Genomic DNA, 27,698 nt, shown 5'->3' on the forward strand with positions numbered 1-27,698 from the left:
TCTTCCCTTCCCACAGACATTCTCCCCCCAACTCCTTCCTAGCAACTCCTGGACGGTCCTTCCCCTGGGCATCTGGGCAAGGCCAAGCCGAGCCGAGCTCGACCCTTTGCTCACCGGGGTCCTGGAAGTCCCAGCGCATCCTGTCCCAACGTGATTTAGGGGGACTTTTTCCAGCCTCAGCCTGTGATTCCTGGCCCCATGACTCTGATCACGCCAAAGTAGGATCCAAACTGCGTCAGCCTCATTCAGAGCCACATGGAAACAGGGACCCCAATGTCCCCACCAGGGTCACAGGCCGATGTTAGTAAACTAATATTTGGGGATGGGCATCCCTATGGCCTGGGGTCACTGTCAGGGGCAGCTCTAGGGATTTTGCCACCCCAAGCACGGCAGGCAGGCTGCCTCCGGAGGTTTGCCTGCGGGAGGTCCGCCGGGGACCAGCGTGCTGGGGCCTGGAGCTGCCCCTGGTCACTGTCCTCTTGATTTGGGGTGGGAATCTTTGTGGGAGGGGGCCTCTGCTCCCCTGGCTTTGGTGGGGGGTCTTCCTGCCTGGGAACCCTGATCCCCTGGCTTGGGGGGTGTCTCTGCTTCCCTGGCCTTGCAGGAGGCCCCCGATGCCTGGGGTCCCCACGTGGGGGTGGGGAGAGGAGGGAAGAGTCTCTGCTCCCCGGATAGGGGTGGGTGGGGTCTCCGTTCCCTGGCCCCGGGGGGGCTCGGTCGGGGGGGCTCTGCCCGGCTCTCTCCGCAGGCAGGGGGCAGGCGCCGCCCGGGCTCCCCAGCCGCCGGCCGAGGGAGGGAGGCGGATCCTCCGCTGTGACTGAAGCTGCCGCTGGCGCCCGGCTCAGAGGGGCGGCGGCGCCGGGAGCCGGCAGCGGCGGAGGGTCCCCGGCGGGCGCCCGGCTCGTCTGGCACCGCGGGCCGGGCGGGTGGATGGCGGCCCGGCCGCTGCTGGGCACCATGAAGCAGATCTGCCTCTGCGCGGCCGCCTCCTTCGCGGTACGTCCCGCCCGACCTTCCCCGACCGCCGCCTGCTCCCGCGGGGGCCGACCCAGCTCCCCTCCACCCCCGGACTATCATGGACCCCCTGCCCCCCAGCTCCCCTCCACCCCCCGACTATCATGTACCCCCTGCCGCCCAGCTCCCCCCCGGCCCCCCAGCTCCCCTCCACCCCCGGACTATCATGGACCCCCTGCCCCCCAGCTCCCCCCCGGGCTGTCCATGCACCCCCTGCCCTCCGCTCCCCCCCCGGGCTGTCCATGCACCCCCTGTCCCCCAGCTCCCCCCCGGCCCCCCAGCTCCCCTCCACCCCCGGACTATCATGTACCCCCTGCCCCCCAGGTCCTCCCCGGGCTGTCCATGTACCCCCTGCCCCCCAGCTCCCCCCCGGCCCCCCAGCTCCCCTCCACCCCCGGACTATCATGGACCCCCTGCCCCCCAGCTCCCCTCCACCCCCGGACTATCATGTACCCCCTGCCCCCCAGCTCCTCCCCGGGCTGTCCATGCACCCCCTGCCCCCCAGCTCCTCCCCGGGCTGTCCATGTACCCCCTTTCCCCCAGCTCCTCCCCCGGCCCCCCAGCTCCCCTCCACCCCCGGACTATCATGTACCCCCTGCCCCCCAGCTCCCCCCCGGCCCCCCAGCTCCCCTCCACCCCCGGACTATCATGGACCCCCTGCCCCCCAGCTCCCCTCCACCCCCGGACTATCATGTACCCCCTGCCCCCCAGCTCCTCCCCGGGCTGTCCATGCACCCCCTGCCCTCCGCTCCCCCCCCGGGCTGTCCATGCACCCCCTGCCCCCCAGCTCCTCCCCGGGCTGTCCATGTACCCCCTGTCCCCCAGCTCCTCCCCCGGCCCCCCAGCTCCCCTCCACCCCCGGACTATCATGTACCCCCTGCCCCCCAGCTCCTCCCCGGGCTGTCCATGCACCCCCTGCCCCCCAGCTCCCCCCCCCGACCCCCCAGCTACCCTCCACCCCCGGACTATCATGTACCCCCTGCCCCCCAGCTCCCCCCCTGACCCCCCAGCTCCCCTCCACCCCCGAACTATCATGTACTCCCTGCCCCCCAGCTCCCCTCCACCCCCGGACTATCATGGACCCCCTGCCCCCCAGCTCCTCCCCGGGCTGTCCATGCACCCCCTGCCCCCCAGCTCCTCCCCGGGCTGTCCATGCACCCCCTGCCCCCCAGCTCCCCGGCCCGGCTGTCCATGCACCCCCTGCCCCCCAGCTCCCCCCCCCGGGCTGTCCATGCACCCCCTGCTCCCCAGCTCCTCCCCGGGCTGTCCATGCACCCCCTGCCCCCCAGCTCCTCCCCGGGCTGTCCATGCACCCCCTGCCCCCCAGCTCCCCGGCCCGGCTCTCAATGCACTTCCTGCCCCCGAGCTCCCCCTAGGGCTGTCCATGCACCCCCTGCCCCCGAGCTCCCCCTAGGGCTGTCCATGCACCCCCTGCCCCCCAGCCCAGCTGTCCATGCACCCCCTGTCCCCCAGCTCCCCCCCGGGCTGTCCATGCACCCCCTGTCCCCCAGCTCCTCCCCGGGCTGTCCATGCACCCCCTGCCCCCCAGCTCCCCGGCCCAGCTGTCCATGCACCCCCTGCCCCCGAGCTCCCCCTAGGGCTGTCCATGCACCCCCTGCCCCCCAGCTCCCCCCCGGGCTGTCCATGCACCCCCTGCCCCCCAGCTCCCCGGCCCGGCTGTCCATGCACCCCCTGCCCCCGAGCTCCCCCTAGGGCTGTCCATGCACCCCCTGCCCCCCAGCTCTCCCCCCGGGCTGTCCATGCACCCCCTGCCCCCCAGCTCCCCGGCCCGGCTGTCCATGCACCCCCTGCCCCTGAGCTCCCCCTCGGGCTGTCCATGCACCCCCTGCCCCGCAGCTGTCCCCCGGGCTCTCCATGCACCCCCTGCCCCCCAGCGCCCCAGCCCGGCTCCCCATGGAGCCCCTGCTCCCCGTTTCGGCTCTCCATGCGCACCCTGCCCCTCAGCTCCCCCCGGCCCTCCAGCTCCCCAGCCCGACTCTCCATGCACCCCCTCCCCGGGCTGCCCATGCACCCCCCTCCCCACGTTCTCCCCTGATCCCCAACTCCCCCCCCCGGGCTGCCCATGTGCCCCTTGCCCCCCAGCTCTGTGGGCCGCCCATACACCCCTGCCCCCAGCTTCGCAGACCACCCATGCACCCCCTGCCCCCCATGCACCTCTCACCCCCCAGCTTCCCCCCCAGGCTCCCCATGCACCCCCTGCCCCCCAGTTCCCCAGGCCACCCATGCACCCCCTGTTCTCCAGCTCCCCAGGCTGCACATGGACCCCTCACCCTCCAGCTCCGTGGCCTGCACATGTACCCCTTGACCCCACCCCCTACCTCAGCAAGGAGCATATGCCCCTGTCCCTCCAGCTCCGGGGTGCACTTGCCCTCCCTGGCACTTGCACCCTTAGCTGCCTAAGCTGTGCATGTCCCTCCAGCCCCCACCCTGCCTCCAGGTGGTTCCCCCTCCCCTCCCTCTTCCTGTGCTGCACCATGTTCACCTCTCACCCAATCCCTTTCCTGGGCTGACCCTGCACACACCCCACCCAACCCCTCCCGGGTTTTCCATGCACCCCCTGCCCCCGACCCCAGTCTACCCGTCAATCTCCTCACCCCTATGCCAGGCCCCCTACTTAGCTACCTGTCCATGGGTTATTCTAGGCTCCTGGCACCAGCGTGAGCTCCCCTCAATGAGCTCTTTAAGAACAAGGCAGCTGTTCGTAGTGGGATGTGCTCCAGGGAGGAGCTGGGTGCCTGCAGCTTCTGTTGATTTCAGGATGAATTGCAGGGCTGGCTCAGCACCCATCCCACTTGGTGTTGTCAGTGCGGCCCGGGGTGCTGAGGGCTGGACCATCAAAGGTGGCTAGCGGTTGTATTGGCCCTGGGATTAGGAGCGGTTTAGGAACCAGCCTGCAGGAATCGATGACATTATCCACTCTCTAAAGGTGACTCCCATTTTTACCGCAGCTGAATTGTCCTTAATAGCAGCCACTCTCTCGATTTAATTAGGAGTGTCAGTGTTTTCCCTCCACCAGTGCTCGGTGTCATTGAATTAAACCTGCACCCCAGCACTTCAGTATCCGGGGAGAGCAAATGTGGAACCCTGCTGCCCCGATGGGATGATGGTGCCCATGCTTAGCCACGTGCACCGTGGCGTGCAAATCTAAGCACGTACGTAAGTCTTTGCAGGATCATGACCTTAATGGGGAGCTGTGGCTGCATCTTGACTGCAGGGAGACAAGCGAGGGATGAACCCCATGAGAGGTATTCTTTAATCCAGTGGCATGGGAAGGAGGTGGAAAGTGATGTGTTCCCACAGATTCCCACGAATTCTCCCATGAGTTTTCTGAGTGGAGTTTGGCTCACTTGGTTCCTGTGTGTTAGTGGCAGCTTGCAACACAGACTGGTGGATTCTCAGCGTTTTACAGAAAAGTCAAACACAAAGCTGGTTACAAGACGAAAAGAAAATGTCTCTGGCAGGCACGGAGATCAAAGCGGGATGTCAGCTGGGATTCCCTGGAACCTCGTTGCCAGCCAAACCACAGGGAGTTCAGAGAAGAGTAGCAAACCCACAGAGAGGCTGGAGGAACTGGCTTGTGAGCACCGCGTCGAAGAAGGAAAGCCGTTTTTCAAAAGCCGTCATCAACAGACCTAAGTGACTTGCCCAAGGTCACACAAGGAATCTGTGGCAGAGCAGGGAATTGAATCCGGAGCTCCTAGGTCCCAGGCTAGCATCCCAACTTGTTGGATGTATCCTTTTCCCCCTCCCCTTCTGGTGAGCTATGGTAGGGCTCCGAAGTCCCTGATTTTGCCCGTTTGGGTTTCAGAGCCATGACTGGGGTAAGAATGATGAGAAGCTCCTACAGGCCGTGGACTACAACGACCCCGAGAAGGTGACGTCTCTACTTCTCCGCAAGGGCCTAGTCCCCACCAAACTGGACTCAGAGGGCAAATCCGCATGAGTCACTATCCCTGCTAAAGAGACTGGGCCAGAGTCTTGGTTCCCCCCATCTCTGGGTTTGAGGTGATAGCTTTAAGGCACCATTGTACTCCCCATAGCTTGGGGCCTGCCTGGGCTGTGGCGTATGTGAGAGCAACCCCAAGGCTCCTCTCTCAGAGTCTTTGCTTCTCACAGCCACTCCCCCCATTCACAAGCAGCCCTATGGTAACAAACCAGTGGGTGTGGCCAAGAGTTGATCAGCAACCCTACAAAAACAAACCAGAGGGGAAGAGATTGGAAAGGAAACACATTAGTCATGTGTTGGGGTTTTTTAAGGATTTTTTGTATATACGGAAACTTCTCGGACTCTGGCCTTTTAAGCAGAGGGGGTGGCGGGAGGGGTCTCTGGAGTGTGGATGGTGATGGGAGCTCCTTGGTTGTGCCACAGTTTCCACCTGGCTGCAACGAGAGGGAACGTGGACTGCCTGGAAGTGATGCTCGCTCATGGAGCGGACGCCATGACCACAGACAGCTCGGGTAGGCAGCGCGGTCTGACTCCGCCCTGACGTGACGTGACAGTGAGGACGTTGACTTGGGCCATTTCAAACTGGACAAAGCAGTGGAAAACATGCTGCTGGGACCGCTCCTGTACTGTCCGAGGGGGGGTAGGAGTTAAATGGGACCTTATGGATCTCTGCCCTGTCTAATTTCTGTGTTTCCCAGCTATAGAATCAAGCCCGTTCCTGTGGAGCTGCCGAGCTTTCCCTTTCTGAGGAGTGGCAGGCTCCTCTGGGATCCTTTAGTCCAATCTTCATTGTTCTCCTGGTCGTTCGCCAGCCCTCCCCTGGGATAAAAGGGACGGATCTCCCCAAATCCCTGTAATCTCTGGCACAGCTGCTGAGTCAGCTTGGTGATCCCTGGAAAGAAGTCGTCAAAGCTGCTCAGCGTTCTTGCTTTAAAAACGCCCCTGCAGGCTTGAGCTGAGCACGGGCAAAAGGGGCAATGAGAAATCTTGTGTCTGTCGGAGCCTGGCTACATGTGGGGACCCTGCATTTCACCGCAGTTCTAACCGGGATGGTTAGGGCAGCGGGCTATGTCCCAGGCGGATAAGAACCATCATGCGCTTGCCAATTGCTGGTAGTGTGTGTCAAAGGCATATCTGGCACCAACTGCTTCCACATACTAGAGCAGAGGGTCTCAAACTGTGATCCCCAGACCACCAGTGGTCTGCGAGCTCCATTCAGGTGGGCCGCGGATAGTTCCCTCTAAGGTGCACGCCTGGGCAGTCGCACACAAGCGAATGAAGGGCCACCCACCTAATTAGTGGAGCCGCGCAGGTGTGGCTCCACTAATTAGGTGCCTGGACCCTGGAGAAGATGCACATGTAAGGTGAGGTGGTGTCCTTGGGGGGAATAGGGGTAGGTGGGAGGGGGCAGTGAGGTGAGAAGAGGGGTTGGGGGAAATTTGGGATAGGCAGTGCTGCGGTAGCTAGAGAAAGAGGCGACTTCCCCAGCTCCAGGGCTGTGGCTGCCAGGGAGAGACGGCCGTCCTTCCTAGCCCCAGTTCGGGGGCTGCTGTGATGGGGGAGAGACCCCCCCCCCCTCCTTCCCAGGCTCAGCTCTGTGGCTGCTGTGGCAGGGGAGAGAGGGAGAGACTCCCCTCCATTCCAGCCCCAGCTCAGGGGCTGCAGCGGCAGGGGAGAGAGGGCACATCCATCGCATTAGAAGGGTAAGCCTACTGATATTAAAACAAGAGTTGTGTGCTTTTATTTGTAGAACAAAAAAACGTTAATTATTATTACATTTTTTTTTATCCAAAGCCGTTTACACTAGTTAGCTAACAGTACAAACAACTTTTGGAAAGATTATTAAGGGATCCGCTGAGACCCTCAGCAATTTTTAAGTGGTCTGTGGAAAAAAAAGTTTGAGAACCACTGTCCTGTGCTCTTAGGAGGGGTCTGGGTGTCTCCTCTGCGTGCTTTAGACTCCGAATAGAAATGGTCCCAATATTTTAAAATTTACACCATAGGAAGCACTTCAGTGAGATCCTGCAGCCTGCCTTGTGCTGGGCTTTTGCTGCATCTCACAAGCTAAGCAAGGTCTGGTCAGTTTGCTCTTTGGATGGGAGGGGTGTTGGTGATTCAGTGAGCTGTGGTCTTTTTCTCCCAAGCTGATAATAAAGTAGTGCCCCAGCAGGGTGCTAGGGGGCACTCTGCTGCTGGATTGCCTACTGTTTGGCTCCTGGTTACTTACAATGATTCCAGATCTGATTTGATGGTGCTTTCCCTCACGCTAGGAGAGTTAACCCTGGATTCCTAGTCAGATTCCAGCTTGGCAAATTGTATTGTCTCCCTGCTTTTCTTGTGCGGTTCTTATTGGCCAGAGGAGTCCCCATTTCTTAAGCCACCCCGTAGCGCTGCTGTGAACTATTAACCAGCTGTTGTGTCCTGCCCCAGAAATGGTTGCAATTTGGCGGTGGGTGACATGATCCATGGATGTCAATTACTTGCCTCGGGGTGGGGCCCAGGGGTTGAGAAGAAATTGTTTGATGCTGATGATTTGTTATGATCTCCCTGGGGGCACGTATAAAGTATCGCCATCATTATGATTACCTCTTGACCCTGCCAGTCTCTCTCTTTCCAGGGTACAATGCGCTCCACCTGGCTGCGAAACACGGCCACCCAGAGTGCGTGAGCAAACTGCTGCAGGTACGTCAGCCAAGCAGGAGCAGTGGGAACCTGGAGTTTGACAGGGAGGGATGTGTCCATTGTTGATGTTGAAGCACCGAGGGCCAGAGATCAGGGTACAGGGAGCTTGTGGGGAATATAGCAGCCCTCATAGGGTTCACCTGCTGCAGAAGCTCCTGGCCATGCAGGGAAATTGTCCATGCGACCTTTCTGGCTAGGGAACAACCTAGGCAGGGTTAGAATTGCCATCTAGGTGTGAAATCTCCGTACTAGGGCTGGTCAAACATTTGCCATCTAAACTGTTTTTCAGTGGAAAATTGGGATGTTGACCAAGTGTTTTGTGAAAAGTGTCTGCTTTCCAGGGAAAAACTTTGTTTGTTTTTTTATGTGTGTAAAAAACCAGAATCCCTCAAAAACCAAAATATTTTGATTGGGATATGCTGCCACAGTGCCTCATGGGAGTTGTAGTTCAGTTGCCACAGCCCTGTTTTCCTCTGTAGGCTGCGCTCCTTGGCCAGACTATGTCTCCCTTGATGCACTATGGCCAGGGACCCCCATGATGGACCTGTTTCCCCTCGCCAAGAAGGTAGACCATGGTGCATCATGGGAGTTGTAGTCCGACCAGGCAGCCTTGCCTATAGAAAAGAATGTGAGCATGGGGCACCCAAACTACAGCTCCCACGAGGCACAATGGCAGCATTTGAGACATTTAAAATTTTCAGCCAAAATCTTTCAGTGTGCAAGTTTTTGGTGAAAAAAAATCAAAATTTTCCCTGGGGAAAATCCCATTTTCTGACCAGCTTTGTCAAGTCCATGAATGACCCCCTGAGCTGTTTGGTCTCCTCCAGAGGCTATTACATGAATTGGTCAGCAAGATAGAGTTTAGGTCAATACATCCCATCCCTCAGCCTGTCTCTTCTGCCTTCCCTACTGAACCCAGCAATGAGTGACTGGACACAGCAGAACTCCGCTGCTTAGCATTACAGGGTGGGCACCTGCATAGAAAAGGGGGCCTTGATCCTGGCCAGTTACCCTTCCTTGTGTGGGTGACTTCAGACGGTGCCTTGCTGAGGCAGCCAGGGATTTGCTGAAGGTGTCACCACAGAGCAGCACTTCTCATGTGGGGAATGTGGTTTTTAGTTCAGGTTAGTTTACCTGTGACATTTTGGGTGCCCTGCAACGCTGGGTGCCTGGAATCTTGTGCTGTTGTGGCTCACAGCCAGCAGACAAGCATGCGGGTCACACCCCGGCTTCCATCTTCCCGGTACTGTTTGCAGAGTGACTCCAGTCTTGAATTTCCCCAAAACCTGCCTGCCTCTACAGCATCCAGCCCTCTCCTGGAACACACAGACATTATTAACTTCGTTGCCCCCCTGAAGAGTCAATATACAGCAGCTCATTAATTTAATTGGGGTTTGACAAACACGCTGATTTCAATCACAGCCCTGCATTGGTTTATAGAAAAAGTAGAAGAAGGTTATTAAACAAAAAGTCAGAGGCTTGAGGGATCCCAAATGTAAGGAATAAAGATAGAACGGCTTACAAACAAAGCAGAAGTAAAAAGATGCCTCTAAGACGAAAACTTGATTTGAGAAAGTTACAGTCTTGGCCCAAGTAAGTTTCTCACCTCAATTTAGTTCCCAGAAACTTCAGCCCTCTTGGTTGAAGGACTCAACCTTCTGTGATTTCAAGAGCTCTGCCCCCTCGAATCCTCCAAGTGATGGTCCTCTACGGGGTTCTCTCCCCTTTCTTTTTATAATCCAGGAAACCTTTGCAATGTATTCTTTGACAACTAAGCCCAGACCAAGGTTCTCTCTCCTGTCATAGGCTTTCATAAAAGACCGTACCTGCGACACTTTTATAATACACTAATGTAAACCGCTGAGTCAACTGCTTATCATTTGAGGTTCAGACTGCTTGTCTTTGTCCTGGAAGCTGTCTCCTTCATTTGCTAGGTTGATGGCTTGGTTTATCTGTTATGGAAACGTACCTTCATTGTCTCTGCCTGGCAACCAGGCTGGTCAGACAAGCAAATACATGTTCCTTTATCTAAGGCAGACTGGTCTGATGGATTGCTTGCCCAACACATTTTAAGCACAATATTCTAGTACATATAACTCTTTATATACACCCCGTACATACATCACACAAGAATATTAACGATCGGCAAGTTACTAGTTTTCCATTGATGTATTGTTTGCCAGAATCTGGGAATGGGCGACAGGAGATGGATCACTTGATGATTCCCTGTTCTGTTCGCTCCCTCGAAGCATCGGGCATTAGCCACTGTCAGAAGACAGGATACTGGGCTAAATGGCTGTATGACCATTCGTATGTTCTTATTACAGGCAACCTTTTGGGTGTATATCATGACAATGGTGTGTTAGGTGTAGTGAATACGTCAGGCCTGACAAGAATTGCTGACACAGAGTAGTACCTACCCATGGGTCTCTCTGACAAATTACCCTCTTCTTCTTCCTCTTTTTTTTTTTTTTTTTTTTTTTTTAACTCCCACACCACTGGGAAGGTGGTTGTCCCCTGTTCTTCACTCACCATCTTCTTTGCCCATTAGGCATCTTGCCCGGTTGATGGCGCCGACAGCAACGGTCGGACAGCGCTGCACCATGCAGGTCAGCAGAGGACCCTCCGTCCCACTTGCATCCTCCCCTCTCCTACTCCCCCATCTTAAACGTGGGTGTCAAATCAGCTGGGTAAACCGCCTGCCAGTAACTTGACCAATAGTGAGGATTTCAAAGGCAGGTGGCTGTGCAGAAGGGTGAATGCACAGAGGAGTGAGGGCCAGGAATGTGCCCAGATTCCATGGTGATGGGCCACGTGGATCCAATATGCTCTCTCCAGTGTAGCACCTTGGGACTTGCCAGCCTGGGCCAGATCCTGGCATGGGGGTAGGGGCAGGGGCAGTGAGCAGGGGTTCACGGTCCCTCTCTTCCTCTCTAGCTGTCAGCGGCTGCATCTCATGCTCAGAGGTTCTCTGCGATTTCAAGGCCTCCTTGAATACTAAGGACAAGGTGAGGTGGTTCTTTCCATCAGGTTTATGCTTTGTTTGATTTCTGCTGCACAGAAAGTCACCACAAGCCTAGGTGCCCCTTACTCTCCATTGGAAAGGTGGTGTAATGTAGTGGAGACCCAGATGTGCAGAGATCACCTCACCCACCACTGAAATGCAGCCACTTCTTGGATAGAACGCAGCAGCAGCTAAACAGAACACAGCAATAACAGATATACCCATTTTACCTTCAGCTCCTAATGGATGTTGCTGTGTAAGTACCTGAGATGGACAGAATAATGCCCGGTGTTAAAGGACATGAAGCGAAGAAGAATCTTGCACCTAAGGCTATATCTACACTATGGCCTGAGCAAAATTTATGTCACTCAGGAGTGTGAATATTCCACCCCTTGAGTGACATAAGTTCTCCTGCCATAAGTGTTCATGTGCACAGTGCTATGTTGATGGGAGAACTTCTCCCGCAGTCGTGGCTTATGCTGCTCATGGAGCTGGGTTTTCACTAGCTGCATCGGGGTTTTACATCTCTATGTAGTTTTTTTTCTTTGCACATGGTGTCCACCTTGAGAAATAATATCTCGTCCTGTCTCAGGAAGGACAGCTCAGTGGTTAGGGCACTCACCTAGGAGTTGGGCAACCTGGGCTCAGTTCCCTGCTCTGCCACAGACCTCCCGTGTGACCTTGGGCAAATCATTTAGCCTTCCTGTGCCTCTCCCTCTGGACAGTGGGATAATAGCCTTGCCCTGCCTCACGGTGGGTGGTTAAAGATTGTGAAATGCTTTGAGTTCCCCTGCTGGAAAGCGCTAGAGAAGAGCCAGGTGTCATTATGATTAAGAGAAGGGTTGGTGTCTATCCCTGACCGCCTGCCTGGTAATGGGACAGTGTGTGCTCCGTGGGCTCGTTGTCTATCTGCAGTGGGGTCTAGCTCTGGACAGATGGGAGGACGCTCCCAGGAGGCGGGTACCAGACAGCGAAGGGGGCTGTATCCGAGCCCGGCTACCCGCTGCTGCTCATTTCCCACCTTCCCCCCACTGACCTTCCTTTGCCATGCCCCTGCTTTAGGATGGCTGCACCCCTCTGATCCTGGCAGCTAAGATGAGCCACTCGGAGCTTTGCCGGTACCTGCTGCATCGCGGAGCTGCTGTGAACAGCAGAGACCAGCAGGGCAGGTGAGCGTTGAAGGGCCCTGGAAGGAAATGGGGCTGGAGAAGAGAGGGTTAAAGTGCGGGGTGGGGAGACTCATGGCGGAGAAATGAGTCCTACCATTGGGCAGGACTGCGAGCCTGGATCTGACCAGGGGCCAGAGGTCTCCAGCTGGCAACCTCAGGGCCTGGCTCCGTCTTGACTCGAGGCGGGCGGGATGAGTCAGGCAGGCACTGGCTGCGGATCTGCGAGGAAGCGTCTTACAAAGCCGTAACCTAAACGGCCTGCACAGATCCCGCCTTTGCCCCGCGCAGGCGGGCTGATGGTGCAGGTGAGCTCCCCGCCTTGAGATGGGGTTTCCCTGTGCAGTGTCTGCTGGAGTTTGGCTGGGGTTCTCGCTCCGGGCCTGTTGCTGGGGGAATATCCTGCCTGCCCTAAGCCTGATTGCAAACCTAGGCAGTCCTGTCCTCGGAGCGGAGAGGGGAGAGGGGCCAGGAGCAGCAGGAGAGAAGGGCTAGGAGAGTTGGCCCCAGCAGAGATCCAATTCACCCGCCCCATGCCACTGGCTCTGGAGGGTGAGTGGGGCCATCTCTCTCCCCCCACCCCCGCTGTAGAACAGCCCTGATGCTGGCCTGCGAGAACGGCAGCATGGAGACGGTGGAAGTTCTCGTCCATGCTGGGGCGCGGGTCGGCATGGTGGACGCCAGGGGCCAGGACGCAGCGCGCTACGGCCTGGCCACGGGGAACGCCTTGATCCAGCACTACCTGCAGGACGCCTCCCAGCGCCACTCCTGGGCCAGCGGTAAGGTGCCCCTGGCCAAACCCCATCCTTCCTGAGGTCTCAGAGCACCATGCAGCAGCATCTCACCCCTGCCCGGGGAGGCGATAACGTCCCTGCTTTCCAGGTGGGGTGACTGGCCTGACTCTGCTGGGTGGGGGCAGGGAGCATGTGTGTTTCCCCACTGTGGGGGGTCTATGAGGCACCCCCTCCTTGTACTGGCCCAGCTGCTCAAACTCTGGATGGGAAGTGCCTCTCCCTGGCCTGGCCAGAGGGGGGTGCTGGAGAGTGACGGGCTGCTGAGTGTGCGTCTGCTGAGGGATGGGAGTTGGGTCCCAGGTTTGCATCCGCCACATGGTAGCATGGAGCCCGGAGCCCCAGGGCGGTGCCTGTCTGTCTGCTCCCCCTCGAGCTGAGGGGGCCAGGCCGTGGGTGGCTTGTGTCTCCAGCCCCTCTAACCTCCTGCTGGTTTCTGTTTCCTCCCCTCTGCCTCCTGCAGAAGAGGAGTCGGCTGAGCGAACGTCACAGGTAAAGACGCAGGGGGCCTGGCCCAGCAGAGAGCCCCACGATCCAGCCGCTCAGGGGCTTTCACAGAACTGGGCCGTCCTGGGCAGGGGAAGGGCTCTCCGGGCTCACGGGAGAACAGAGGCCCTGCGAAAGCCTTCCTGGAACATGAGGCTTTTCCAGGGCCGGGGAGGGATTAGGAGCCCCTGGGGATGCTCCTTTGAACTTGCTCCCGTCCTTGCTGCTCCCCCTCCTGCCCCCCAAGTCGGGTTTTGCTGAGAGAGCCTGGAGCCCTCTCCCGTCGGTGTCTCCACAGACGACGTCGCCAAGCCAGCCTCTGGCCAGCGAGAGGAACGGCACCCCGAGAAAGAGGAAAGCCCCGCCGCCGCCCCCCGGCACCTCCAGCCAGGTGAGGGGGCCACCGGCTCTGCCTCCCTCTCCCCTCCCCACAGCTGCATGTGGCGCCTCACAATCCTTAACGCGTTTATCCTCACTGCACTCTCAGCAAGTTTGCAGATGACACTAAGCTTGGAGGAGTGGTAGATACGCTGGAGGGTAGGAATGGGATACAGAGGGACCTAGACAAATTAGAGGGTTGGGCCAAAAGAAACCTGATGAGGTTCAACAAGGACAAGTGCAGAGTCCTGCACTTAGGACGGAAGAATCCCATTCACTGTTACAGACTAGGGACCGAATGGCTAGGAAGCAGTTCTGCAGAAAAGGACCTAGGGGTTACACTGGAGGAGAAACTGGATATGACTCGACAGTGTGCCCTTATTGCCAAGAAGGCTAAAGGCATTTTGGGCTGTATAAGTAGGGACATTGCCAGCAGATCGAGGGAAGTGATCGTTCCCCTCTATTTGACAGTGGTGAGGCCTCAGCTGGAGTACTGTGTCCAGTTTTGGGCCCCCTACTACAAGAAGGATGTGGAAAAATTGGAAAGAGTCCAGTGGAGGGCAGCAAAAATTATTAGGGGGCTGGAGCGCATGACTTATGAGGAGAGGCTGAGGGAACTGGGATTGTTTAGTCTGCAGAAGAGAAGAATGAGGGGGGATTTGATAGCTGCTTTCAACTACCTGAAAGGGGGTTCCAAAGAGGGTGGATCTAGACTGTTCTCAGTGGTACCCGATGACAGAACAAGGAGCAATGGTCTCAAGTTGCAGTGGGGGAGGTTTAGGTTGGATATTAGGAAAAACTTTTTCACTCAGAGAGTGGTGAAGCACTGGAATGCATTACCTAGGGAGGCGGTGGAATCTCCTTCCTTAGAGGCTTTTAAGGCCCATCTTGACAAAGCCCTGGCTGGGATGATTTAGTTGGGGATTGGTCCTGCTTTGAGCAGAGGGTTGGACTAGATACCACCTGAGGTCCCTTCCAACCCTGATATTTTATGATATGATTCTACGATGCCCCTGTGCCATGGGCCCCATTTTACAGATGGGGAGACTGAGGCCCAGGTTTCTTAAGGTCAAATCGTTGATTTCCATGGGAATTAGTCGTCAACGTACCTTTGAGGATCTGGGCCTGGGTCACTTCCCCAGGGTTACCCAGGAAGTCTGTGGCAGAGAAGGGAATTGAAGCCGGGCCGTCCAAGCTTTAGACGAATGCCCTAATCGTTGTGCCATCCTTCCCTTGTGCAGCCCTAAGGCATTTACCTGCCCCGTGGGACCTTGCTAATGCATCAGCGAGCTCTTCCCCAGGTCTTTCCTAGGCACGATCGACTTGTGTCCCTCGGCAGTTGAGAGAGATTGGCAGCCTGTGAGGCGGGTGCCCCTGGCTCTGACAAATGGTCATGGTCCAGCAGCAGATTGGCACTGGCAGGCCAGGGGTAGATCTCAGCTGGGCATGGGGGGGGCGGGTTCTAGTTAATTTCTCTTGCCCTGGTCCGGTCGCTTGTCTGCAAAGAGGGTTTCCCCGAATGCTGTTCACTGGGTGGTGAGGGTGGTGTCGGCAGGCAAGGGCTGGGTCCACCACTCAGTGTGTTGTCCATGACAGGGTTCTGATGGAGAACAAGAAGTCCAGCCCCCGGCCCTCCTCTGGATTTCCTAGCCCTGTCTTAGCCCCTCTTTGGCTCCAGCTGCCCGGCCACTGAGCATTGTGACCCTGCCATGTCACTTAAGCTAAGCAGGGGCAGGCCTGGTCAGTGGCTGGCTGGGAGATGGTGAGGCAGCAGGAGCTGCTCTTCTCTGAGTCTGTGCCTCATTAGGAGGCCCCATGCTGCTGGAAGTGCCATCTGTCAAAACTTGGGTGTAGATCTCCACAGGAGGTCAGCAGTATCATCGTCCCATTTTACAGGGGGAAACTGAGGCACAGTTTGCCCAAAGTCACCCAGCAGATCGGCGCAGAACACAGGGCTCCTGAGTCCCACCACAGTGCTCTGGTTACGAGGCAGTCCCAGTGTCCTGGCCAAACTCCAGCTGACAGGGCCAGCCTGCTCCCTGAAATCCCCCTCGTGGTTGCAGTTGGGTCCGAGACCCTGCTTTTATCTCCATAACCAACATGCAGTATGAAACAGCTGCCCCCTAGAGGTGGCTGCATCGGGGTATCGGGTGAAACGATCCCTGCACGTGTTGTGTGAAGCCATTCTGGTGGAAGGCATAACGGGACTTCTGTGGGAACAGAGCTGGGAGCTTCCTGGCTAAGCCAGCCACCGTTCTGATGGCTCCTCATTCTCTCTGTGTGACTGTTACTGTTTTCAAGCACACCCCACACTCTCCGGAGCACAGCTCCCCTTCCACAGAGCGGAGCAGCCGGATAGTCACCACCAAGCCTGCCAGGGCTCGCCCTGCCCCAGCTGACACGGTGAGGATCCCCTGGCAGGGATACCGGGATGGGGCGGGATGGGTACCCACCACTCTTCCCTGACTGCCCCACCTCTGGGATTCTCCACAGGAGGACAGGGAGGCCTACGAGGAGATCGTCCGGCTGAGGCAGGAACGGGCTCGGTTCCTGCAGAAGATCAAGGGTTTGGAGCAGCAGCAGGAGAAGCAGAAGCAGGAGGTACTGATGTGATACCCCCACCCTGCAAGCCGGGGGGAGCCAGGTTTCTGGGTGGGTTGGTGGAAGGAGGATGGGAAGGAAGGGAGCTGCTTGTGGCATCACCTTGGCTAGTGCTAGAGCGTCTTGCACCGGCAAGGTGGGTGGGGAGGTAAGTGAGAGGGGACATCTCGTGTCTGGAAGAGCCTGGCTGCCCATTCTGTAAAAGCAGCAAAGAGTCCTGTAGCACCTTATAGACTAACAGACGTATTGGAGCATGAGCTTTCGTGGATGAATACCCACTTCGTCAGATGCCCATTCTGCGGCTCTGAGCCCACGATCAGACCTGCTGATGCATGACCATGGGGAGGACCAGGCTGCACAGCGAGTTAACCATCTTGGACTCTCTTTGTGTTCCCACTAGCGGCTGGAGTTGGAGGAGGACTCCCTACGCTCCATGGAGAAGGAGGTAGGCCAGGTGTTATGTCTCCGGAGACTGGACTCGAGCGCTCCAAATGGTCTCTGAGATGGGAAGGGAAAATGGCTTCATGCAGATGCTTCAGGGCATAAACTGGTCATCAGCAGGGGGTCAGGAGGAAATGTTGGGATGCCAGTGCCAGGTTAGGGATATCTGTCCTCCAAAGCATCTGGGATCTGCCACCACTGGAACAGGATACTAGACTAAATGGATCCTTGCTGGGCTCTGGTCTGGCTCTAAGGCCTTGTTAAAGATCCACCCCATCTAGTTCGGAAGATACGGACGGGAATCGGCGCGAGTGTCCGGATCTAATGATGTGTCTAATTCTCTGATCCAGATAAAAGAGCTCCAGCAGCAACTGGCGGACAGTGAGGGGGAAAAGGAGCATTTGGGGAAGGAGGTTGAAGTGCTCCGGAGCCGCCTCTCCTTGCTGGAGGTAGGAGAGTAGGGGACACGGAGTGCTGGGTCTTACTGAGTCCTGCAGGAGCCCAGTGAATTGTGGGACTTTCCCTGAGGCTGGCTCAGCTGCTGCAGGGACAGGGCAGCCTTGCCTTGGTGCTGTCCTGGTTAGCATCAGCTGCTGCCTGGCTCAGTGACTGGCGCCGTGGGAGAGCGCAGGGAATGGGGGAGCTGTGATCTTTGGGGGGTCCCTGACTCCCTGCCTGTCTGTGCCCCAGAACGAGAAGGAGAACACCAGCTACGACATTGACACGCTGCAGGACGAAGAGGGGGACCTGCTGGAATTCCCAGGTTGGTCGTTGCGCCCTGGGCCCGTCAGGTGCTGGTGCGGCTCTGCACTGAGGGCACGGCCTTGCGAGGGGCTGAGCGTGCCCTGCAGAGCGGGGTGTCACGGACTCACAGATCATGCCCACTCGTGGCCCTGTGCGGTCCATGGGGGGTGTCCCTTCCAGTGCAGCAGCCCTTTGTGGGGGTCCCCTCTCTCTCGGGGTCAGGCCCCTCCACCTCCTAGAGCCGCACCTCTCTGAGCCTTAGCACGTCTGTCTCTTCCGTGGGCCCGCTCAGGGAGTCCTCTCGCTCTGGACCCCCCGAAGGGGTTGATGCCCCCTGTTCTCTAGACCAGAGCGACTCTCAGCCAGATAAAACATGAGGGTTTATTGAGGGTTGAACACAGCACAGGAACCTCTCAGGGCCTCAGGCCTGGCCTCCCTCAGCACAGCACATCCCAGTCGCCCTGCAGCCAGGTGGGCTCTGCCTGCTCCCCCTTTCCAGCCCAGAGCCCCCCTGCTTCCCAGCTGGGCCTCCAATATCCTGGCCCCAACCCTGCCTCTGTCCATTGTCTTCTCTCCAGGTAAACAGGGTCGTAAACAGGACAGCCTGGGCCTCATCTCCTCTCAGCCCTCCTCTGGCTGGAACCGGCTGGTCGGGTCACTGGGGTCCTCTCTTCGCAGCCCATTGTCCTCCCACTGGCCAGAACCGGCTGTGACTCCTGAGCTGGGTCTCCGGGTCACTAGGTCACCAGTCGCTGGGGTCTCCATCCTCCAGCCCATCGACCGGGGTCCCAAGTTCCCTCTCCGGTCCTCTGTACCAACAAACTCCCTCTCCCCTCCCCTCGTTAAACCAGTAACACCCAGGGACACTGAGTCCCACCCCCCTCTGCATGCATCCCATTGGAAAACACAGAAAAACCAAGAAACCCCCCCACTTCGTCACACTAGGACTGACCCTGGGCTCTGCGAACTTTTAAGCACAAGATCCTGCTGCCCGGCTGAAAGACAGGGCTGTATTCGCCAAGCACGTGGCAGGCCCTTCCACCAGCGCACCAGGCCCAGCCCTCGCTGGGGGATGGAGCACCGCCCTGGGCCGGGGTGCGGTCCGTGAGCGGCTCCCATGGGAGAGGAGGGCCCCTGGCGCCTTGCAGGATTGGGCTTGTGCTGGAAAACGCCTGGGAAGGTTTTGCAGGAAGCAGGTGGTGGCAGGGGGCAGCTCTCGGGGGGGGTGGAGCTGTTCAGGTCAAGGACCAGGGTTAGTTAGTGATGGGTCTTGGTGGGGGCCGGGGGTCCTGCTGCTCTTTCAGGGGCAGAGCTGCTGCTGTCCAAGAAGACCCTGAGCCTGTCCACGGAGGAGCTGCTGGCCACGCTGCAGGGCCAGGTGCAGTCGCTCACTATGCAAAACCAGGAGCTGCTGGAGAAGATACAGGTACCTGCTCCATCCCTCTGGTTCCCTGATGACACGATGGCGCTTCCCTTCTCCATGGGCTCTGCAGACTCAGCAGGTGCAGGACGCCGCCACCTGCCTTACTGTGTGTGCAGAGACATCAAACTAGGCAGCCGCCCCTGCTACCCCCTTCAAATGGCCCTGCAGGCTCCCTGCTTCGCTGTAGGGCCCGGCTCGGATTTGCTGGGGACGCCTTCTGAAGTCATGTTCCAGCCTCTTCTCTGCTCTCCCATCTGCCCCTGACCTTTGTAATGTCACTGTGCAAGAGTCTTCTCCCACGCAACTCCTGGCCTCTGGAGAAGGCTTTCTGGGTGGCTTCCCTTTGCCAGCTTCTACCGTTCGCAGCCTAATCTTTGCTCCTTTGCCTTGTACTCCAAGGCCCTGCTGTCTAACCCTGTCGCTGTATCATAGCCCGCTGTGCAGTTAAACTGCAGGGCCTGATTCTCCTCCCACACTGGTGTAAATTGGGGTAACTGGACTGGTGTAATTGATGGAAGAAGAGACCAGGCCCTAGGAAGCATCTCAGGGTGCAGGAGCTCTGGGCCAGGGGAGCCGAGCTGCTGTGTATGGCAGGCACCATTGTGTTGTGCTGCTGTAATACACCTGCATAGTCGGGGCTCAGGATCCCAGTGAGCAAGTCTCATGGTTTTATTCTCCCCACCCTCCACAGATCCTGGAGAATTACGAGAAAGACGAGAGTGACGTGGGCCCGGCCGAAGACTTCGTCCCCATTGCCCTCTACGACTCCCTCAAGTCGGAGTTCAGCCAGCTCAGGGAGCAGTATGCCGAGGCCCAGGCTGCCCTGCAGGCTCTGGAAGGCAGTGGGCCCCACGATCCCTCCTGCGAGCTAGTCCCAGTGGAGGCTTACAAGCAGCTGAAGGCTGAATATGAGGTGCAGATCCAGACCTTAGAGGAGGTGCTGCAGAGGAGCAATGCCCCAGCTGAGCCCAAGGGGAAAGGCTGGGAGGCAGGCCAGGCCAGGGTGCCGGCAGAAAGAAGCAGCAGGGAAGAAGGGGCTGGAGATGTGTCTGTGGAAGAGCTGACCAAAATGCTGGCTGATATGCAGGAGAAGCACGAGGCGGCTGTGGCCGAGGTGCACCTCCTGCGGGAGCAGATCCAGCTGGGCATCCTGTCCGTGGAGGAGCAGGAGGCGGCTGAGAGCTCCGGGAGTGAGCTGGAGACGGTGAGGGCAGCTCTGCAGAAAGCCCAGGAGGCCCTGCTGGAGAGAGACCAGAGGGTGAAGGACCTGGAGGGGCGCCTGGGTGCCCAGGAAGAAGCAGCCAGTCGAGGCTGCTCCGCCGAGGAGAGGAGGGCGGCCCTCAGCGTGTCCTTGGGCGAAGCCGCCGCGGAGAAGGCCAAGCTGCTGGAGAGGTGCTGCCAAGCGGAGGCAGAAGCGGAGCAGCTGAGGAGGAGCGTGGAGGAGGGAGCCGGGGAGCTGCAGCGAGTGATGGGCCGCCTCTCGGAGAGCCAGAGGCTGGAGGAGGAAAACCGGCAGCTCCGTGAGCAGCTGGAGGAGCTGAGGGGGCAGTACGAGGAGGTGCAGGCCCAGCTCCGAGAGGATCAGGACAAGAAGGAGGAGGAGCTGAGCGCCCTGAAGGAGCAGCTGGCTTCCGAGAGCATCTCCAGGCAGGAGCAGGAGGAGAAGGCAGGGGCGCTGGGCGGGTTTTTGGCCGAGTCCAACAAGAAGCTGCTGGAGCTGGAGGAGAGGCACAGTGCCGCCCAGCGGGAGGCGAGGGAGCTGCAGCAGGCGACGGAGCGGTACAGGAGGGAGTGGGTCCCACCGGCGGAGCACACTCGAGCTAAGGAGGCCCTGGAGAGCAGCGTCCGGGAGCTGAAGGCCAGAGCCGAGCAGCTGGAGCAAGAGCTGGCCGCCAAAGCCCAGGAGGCCTCGCGGCTGCAGGGCGAGCTGGCAAGCATGCGGGAGGGTACGGTCCCCAGGGAGGAGCACGAGCAGCTGCGGTGCAACCTGCAGGCAGAGGTGAGCACGCTGAGCCTGAAGCTAAGCGACCTGGAGCGCAAGCACGAGAGGACCTGCACGGAGGTGTTCCAGGTGCAGCGCGAGGCCCTCTTCATGAAGAGCGAGAAGCACGCGGCCGAGGCCCAGCTGGCCGCCGCAGAGAAGCAGCTGCAGAGCCTGCGGGCCGAGTCGGGCCGGATCCAGGAGCTGCATGGCCGCATCGAGGACTCGGCCAAGCTGGTCAAGGAGAAGGACAGGAAGGTGGGTCTGGGCTTCCCCATCACCCTGCCCGTGCTAGAGCCAGGTTCGATGTGGGACTGGGGACCCCATAGCCCTGCCCACGAGAGAGCCATGGGATGGGGTGAAATTTGGGTCTGGCAACCCCAGAGCCCAGCCTGAGATAGAGCCACCGTGAGAGGGGTGAAATTTGGGTCTGGGGATCCCAGCTCCCTGACCGCAATAGAGCCACATGATGGGGGTGAAAGGTGGGGCCGGGGCCACGCAGCGTTCTCCGAATGCATGTTTGTTTCAAAGGGGGAAACGCCGCTGCCTGGCACTGCTAGGCACAAGGGTGAGAAAGTGAGAGGGGGAGGTTCCCCCAGGGAAACGAGACAGAATTTTTCTTTGCAATCTTTGGTCACGGAGCGAAAAACCTCCAAAAAAACCCAAATTGTTTGTCACCATTTGTGGCAAAAGAGACCAACCCACCTCCCCCCAGTAGGGACAGGAGCTGGCTGGCCAGCAACAGATGTTTGCGCCGCTGACTCTTTAGCTGTTTATCCGCCACCCAGAGCAGATCGCGCCCTTCTGCTGCCCAAAGGGCCGATGCCCCAGTGAAATGCGGGTGCTCTCACAGGAGGAAGCAGCAGCAACCGAAGGGTTAACAAGCAGCTCTGGCTCTGCGGCGGGCTGGCCGAGAGGGTGGCGCTGGGGAGCTGGGCTTTGGAATCCCTTGTGCTGCGGGTCCTATAATCATGCGAGACTTTGCCCTAGACTCAAACCCGCCCCGGCGAACTTAGCCAGCCCTTCGTGACCAGCCAATCCCTTCGCCTTTGCAGATCACCGAGCTGTCCAAGGAAGTCTTCAAGCTGAAGGAGGCCTTGAACAGCCTGTCTGAGCTCTCCGGCCCGGGGAAGCAGCAGAACCCGCAGGAGGTGGCGAAGCTGCAGGGCACGATAAAGGCCTTGGAACAGCAGCTGGCCGTGGGTATCTGGGACCAGCTGGACCTGGGAGAGGGGAGGAGCAGAGCCCGCCATCGAGCGGGTCCTTGGGCGTTGCGGTGTTAGTCCCCTGTTGGGCTCGGGGACGGCAGGGCTAAGTGCTGACCTCGGCTGCGTCTGGACACTGCCGCGCAGCTCAGGACCTGGGGGCACTGTCCGGGCAGGTGGAAGCAGCAGAGTCGCTGGTTCCAAGGTCTGCGTAGACCATGCTGATTCAGGGGCCCAGCCCCACAAAGGTATAATAGGCGCCTAACTCCCATTAAGGATCTGGGCCAGTGTGTCTTGGCCTGATGCCTTCTGCCCTTCCGTCCCCCTGCACTAAAACAGTCGCATCTTTATACAGCACTGAGGGAGTTGCTTTAGCTGCGTACCAGAAGGGGAGTGACACTGGTTCCCTTCGGCTGGGTTCGGTGTGAGAGCCAGAGCGGGATCCGATTCCCCCAGCTCTGTGCCGTGTCTGGCAGGGGGGCGCTGGTCAGAGGGGTCATGAGTGGAGAGTGGCCTGGTCCCACTGGGACTGTAGTGTGACCCCTGCACCTCTCGCCTTGGTTCCAGGAGATGGAGACGCACCACTGCAAGGTCGTCTCGCTCTACCGGACCCACCTGCTCTGCGCGATTCAGGTCAGTGCGCAGGGGGCAGGGCTGGGCTGGGAGCGCCGTATCTCATGATGACTGAGCATGTGCGTTCGCTATTCTGTGTGTATCCGGCCGTGTGTCTGTTTGTGTGTCTGAATCAGCGGGTGGGAGGGGGAGTTGCACACGTGTGTGTCAGTATCAGTGGGTGTGGTTTTGCACACGTATGTGTCAGTATACGTGGGTGCGTGTTTGTACACGTATGTGTGTCCGTGGAGGTGGGGGGTGTTTGCACATGGGTGTGCCAGTATAAATGGGCGTGTAGTGGGTGATTGTCTGAATTCCAAGCATTTCAGACACTGGTTACTAGGCCTGTTTGGACCTACAAAAACCCCTGATTTCTGTCCCTGCCCCCAAGATTCCCAGCACTTGAAGGATATGACCTTAGAAGTGCCATGCTCCTTGGGAGTGGGGAATCCTGGCCTTGTCCCTCGGAGTCGAGCAGGAGTTTGGAGGAAGGGCGGAGGGTCTCAGGACACATTGGACAGGAGCTGGTGGGTCATGCTGGGTGGAAGGACACTTGTGCAGAAGGCAGGAGCCTGTGAGACATGTATGCCTGTGTGTGTGTGCATGTCGAGTGCACGCTCCTTGCCACGGTGTGTCTCCATTCCCGGGATGTGCAGTACGTTCATGGCGTGTGGTGCACACGTGGCGACGTCTGTGTCTCCATGCCCAGGACATGCAGCGGGTCCAAGGTGTGCGGTGCACCCGTGGCCCCGTCTGTGTCTCCCTCTCCGTGCCCAGGATGTGCAGCGTGTCCGAGGCATGCGGTGCACACATGACAATGTCACGTGTCTCCGTGCCTGGGATGTACGGCGGGTCCGAGGCATGCGGTGCTGTCACGGAGTCACCGGGCGATGCTCTGGAACTGCTCCCCACCAAGCCAGTTAGGACTTTGGGGAGCCTCCTCTCCCTTGGAGCAGACTTGTTCAGGGCAAGAAGCTCACACGTCTTCACCTCCTGGGTCTCTCCTTGGAGCATTCAGCATCCTCTGCCCCTCCGTGCGCTTCCCACAGTGAGCCTGCCCCAGCGGGGTCCTGGGGAAGCCACAGGGTCCTGCACCCTCACTTTGCAGTCAGACATGACTCAGCCAGCCAGTAAAACAGAGGTTTATTCGATGACAGGAATAGGGTCTAAAACAGAGCTTGTAGATACAGCGAACCGGACCCCTCGGCCGGGTCCATTCTGGGGGGCAGTGAGCCAGACCCCCCACATCTACCCTTCACTCCTCGACCCCAGCCAGCTCCAGACTAACCACCCCTCCCAGCCCCTCCTCTCTGCTCAGCTCCTTTTCCGGGCCAGGAGGTCACCTGATCCCTTTGTCTCCAACACCTTCAGCTGGCACCTTTGCAGAAGAGGGGCCCAGGCCATCAGTTGCTAGGAGACAGAGTGTCAGGCATTTAGGTGCACTGGCCCTTGCTCTGCCAGATACTTAAGAACTGCCTAGGGGACACTGAGGCACCAACACAGTATTTAGAGAAAACATAAAGAACAGCCCCCCTGAGCCCTGTCCCTGGTAGCTCCCTCCCTGCTGTGTAATCACTTCCCAGCAGCGCGTCTGGACCAGGCAAACCTGTTTGGCAGCTGACCTGCCCTGCCCGGGTGTCCCCCCACTCAGCTGGGATCTCAGCTGCCCCCGTGCTCAGCACTGCCCTTGCTGTCCCAGTGGGGCCAGGCAGCGAGCTCTTTGCTCTGGTCACAGCATCAGAGCCAGCGTGAGCCCCCACTCCGGTGTGCAGGGGGGCAGGGAGCATCTCTCCCTCCCACTCAGCCCCAGGGGGCTGGTTATAGGTAGGCAGGTATCCTGAGCCCTGCAGCCCCTCCCCCCTGCCAGCCAGGTTATTTGCATTTTCACTGACCATTTCCATCCTAGCCAATTGGTTCCCTGGATTTGAATTCAAACCCTCAGCCGTTACAGGAGCGGGGCCTGGATCCTGTCCCATGGGGAGACAGTCACCCCCCAACAGGGCCTCCCAGCCGATATCCTGGAGAACCCCAACGACCAGCCAGCCCAACCCCTCCTGTGTCTGCACAGGGATCTGGGCCATAGGCAGGGCGAGGGGCTTCACCCCAGGGAACTTCACCCAGGTCCCACAGTCCCTCAGCATCTGGGGCTGCACCACCACAGTTCTCTCTGTCCCAGGGTCTCGCCCCCGCAGGCGTGTTTCCCCACTAACCCCTGGGCAGCCCCCTATGTCTCTCTGATCCACCATCACCAGTCCACGCTGCTGCTGCTTCTCCTGCAGCTTTTCCTCGGGCTCTTGCTTTCTCTCACGGTCCTCTCGCTCTCTCAGGCTCTGCTCCCATCCCATCCATCTCCAATCTCCTGATGGGGAACCCAATCGTGAAGACCCTCGTCTGGTTGGGGACCAGACTCCCGGGGATGCCTGGCTGATGCTCCAGCTGCTCTCAGATCCTCTTGTAGCCCCATCTGGGCCAGGAATCTGCTCCTCAGAGCGGTCCTTCTCCTCCAACTGCAGGATTAACTGTGCCTTGGTGAATTTCCCCATGCGTAACCCTCTCTTTGTGCACAGGATCACAATGTCCTTCTCAAGGAGATGGTGATAGGCCATCACTTCACCGTTCCCAAGTGGCTCTGGACTCACAGGCCTGTGTGCTCTTGGCTCCCCCATGGTTTCCAGGAAGAACCCCTGGTGTGCCAGCCCTTCTCGTGATCACCACCTCTTTGCCAGGGTCGAGCTGCAGACTCCTTCGCCCCTGGGACTGCTCCTGCAATCCCCCGGGGAACCCTGCTACTGCAAAAATCCTTCTCTCTCCCAGGGTCCAGCGGCAAGCTCCTCCGCCCCTGAGACTGCTCGCTGCAATCCTCAGGGGGACCCTGTTACTCCAACAGTCCTTCTCGCTGGTCACACACTCCCAGAGGTTAACTGCCCCCTGAAACCGTCCCACTCTGAGCCTTCAGCATGCCTGGTCCTCATTATCCCTCCTCTGTTTTACTGCTCCCCAGTCACTTACTGCAAGCAGCTCCATTCACGGGGTGCAGTACGTCCCGCCGCTGCCACCAGTTGTCACGGAGTCCCCGGGGGGTGCTCTGGAACTGCTCCCCACCAAGCCAGTCAGGACTTTGGGGAGCCTCCTCTCCCTAGGAGCAGACTTGTTCAGGGCAAGAAGCTCACACAGCTTCACCTCCTGGGTCTCTCCTTGGAGCATTCAGCATCCTCTGCCCCTCCGTGCGCTTCCCACAGCGAGTCCACCCCAGCGGGGTCCTGGGGAAGCCACCGGGTTCTGCACCCCCACTTTGCAGTCAGACGTGACTCTTAGCCAGCCAGTAAAACAGAGGTTTATTCGATGACAGGAACAGGGTCTAAAACAGAGCTTGTAGATACAGCGAACCGGACCCCTCGGCCGGGTCCATTCTGGGGGGCAGTGAGCCTGACCCCCATATCTGCCCTCAGCCAGCTCCAGACTCACAACCCCTCCCAGCCTCTCCTCTCTCCTCAGCCCCTTTCCCGGGCCAGGAGGTCACCTGATCCCTTTGTCTCCAACACCTTCAGCTGGCACCTTTGCAGAGGAGGGGCCCAGGCCATCAGTTGCTAGGAGACAGAGTGTCAGGCATTTAGGTGCACTGGCCCTTTGCTCTGCCAGATACTTAAGAACTGCCATGGGGACACTGAGGCACCAACACAGTATTCAGAGAAAACATTAAGAACTTTCCCAGTTCGTCACAGTCACAGGTGCACACGTGGCCAGGTCTGTGTCTCCATGCCTGGGATGTACAGCAGGTCTGAGGCGTGCGGTGCACACGTGGCCAGGTCTGCGTCTCCGTGCCTGGGATATACGGCGTGTCCGAGGCGTGCGGTGCACACGTGGCAATGTCTGTGTCTCCGTGCCCGGGATGTGCAGCGTGTCTGAGGCATGCGGTGCACACGTGGCAATGTCTGTGTCTCCGTGCCTGGGATGTACGGCGGGTCCAAGGCGTGCGGTGCACACGTGGCCAGGTCTGCGTCTCCGTGCCCGGGATGTACGGCGTGTCCAAGGCGTGCGGTGCACACATGGCAATGTCTGTGTCTCCGTGCCCGGGATGTGCAGCGTGTCCGAGGCATGCGGTGCCGACGTGGCAATGTCTGTGTCTCCGTGCCCGGGATGTGCAGCGTGTCCGAGGCATGCGGTGCCGACGTGGCAATGTCTGTGTCTCCGTGCCCGGGACGTGCAACAGGTCCAAGGCGTGTGTGTCTGTGACAGTGGTTGTGAAAAGTGGGGAAACCAGCACTGGAATGGCCTTTTTCTCCTCCATCTGAGCTCCTGAAATGTAGTGCTGGGTCAGAGCCAGCCCCCAGCTCTGGGCTCCCCTGGCCTCTGGGGCAGCTGGGATCTGGAGCTGAACTTTGCATCCTGAGCCCATATCCAGCAGAACTGAGCATCCGGCGGTGGCCATGTGTTCCTGCCTAGGGTGTGGGTGGGAGCACAGCAGCCTCCTTGGCTTAGATGCAGGGGTCTGGGCTCTGCTCAGCTCCAGAGCGTCTCTGCTGCCAGGTGCCTGCTGAGATGGCTGCCTCTGGAGTCGGCACGGTCCTGCCCTGCCTTAGCCAGTGGGGCTGGCGGACGGCGAGTCAGGGCAGCTGCTGACCTGCTGTCAGGGAAACCGGTGTGATTTCCCCGCCTGCATCTCCTTTGCAGGGCCACATGGACGAAGATGTGCAGAGACTCTTGTACCAGATCCTGATGATGCAGCAGCTGCAGGAGCAAGGCAGATGAGCGCCCTGGGGCGAGGGAACCCGGTTCCTGGTTCCGAGCAGGGGAGTCTTCCCCACAGGGGAGCGGAGCAGACTCGCACACAGAACCGGCTGGACTCCAGCGTCAAGCGGCGTGGCGAGGCCCCGTGCACATGCTTCCTCACCAGAAATCAAGGCACACGTGTGTTGAGTGACCACTGAGGCGGCCCTTTTGCTCCCTGTTCCTGGGCAGCCTGTGCTGGGAGGTGCCCGTGGGCGGGTGGCTGGAAGGTGCCCTTTACGTCAGTGCTTTCATCTCGGCAGGGACGGGGGAGGCGGGCTCCTGACCGAGCGATGCCGCTGGGCGAGGGGCCCAGCCTCGCTCCGTGGGCAGAAGGGAGCAGGGAAGGGGAGAGGCTGCGGTAACTCACCAGCTCCTGCCTGCGGCTCTCAGCAGAGCATCCACAGCAATAAACTGTTTATACTCACTCAGCAGA

At 59.0% G+C, this 27,698-nt stretch overlaps 1 protein-coding gene across 1 annotated transcript; it reads left to right on the forward strand.

The window, feature by feature from the left end:
- The first annotated feature begins 957 nt into the window (after positions 1-957).
- Positions 958-27,652, forward strand: ANKRD24 (ankyrin repeat domain 24). Its single transcript, XM_050933859.1, has 20 exons — positions 958-996; positions 4,844-4,974; positions 5,405-5,493; positions 7,599-7,663; positions 10,215-10,272; positions 10,601-10,671; positions 11,730-11,836; positions 12,425-12,612; positions 13,088-13,116; positions 13,409-13,501; positions 15,790-15,891; positions 15,982-16,089; positions 16,490-16,534; positions 16,881-16,979; positions 17,221-17,293; positions 18,579-18,700; positions 19,389-20,936; positions 21,734-21,877; positions 22,451-22,516; positions 27,167-27,652. Exons 1-20 carry the CDS (start codon positions 958-960, stop codon positions 27,242-27,244), a joined length of 3,255 nt encoding a protein of 1,084 aa, XP_050789816.1. The 3' UTR covers positions 27,245-27,652.
- The last annotated feature ends 46 nt before the right edge of the window (positions 27,653-27,698 follow it).

The sequence above is a fragment of the Gopherus flavomarginatus genome, chromosome 24 (assembly GCF_025201925.1).
Source record: "Gopherus flavomarginatus isolate rGopFla2 chromosome 24, rGopFla2.mat.asm, whole genome shotgun sequence".
Lineage (NCBI taxonomy): Eukaryota > Metazoa > Chordata > Testudines > Testudinidae > Gopherus > Gopherus flavomarginatus.

Bases quoted from the DNA above. Each gene is read 5' to 3' on its own strand.
- ANKRD24 (XM_050933859.1), top strand. From the start codon at position 958: ATGAAGCAGATCTGCCTCTGCGCGGCCGCCTCCTTCGCG. The intron at 10,273-10,600 runs GTCAGCAGAGGA...CTTCCTCTCTAG, and splicing joins GACAGCGCTGCACCATGCAG to CTGTCAGCGGCTGCATCTCA. The intron at 18,701-19,388 runs GTACCTGCTCCA...CACCCTCCACAG, and splicing joins AGCTGCTGGAGAAGATACAG to ATCCTGGAGAATTACGAGAA.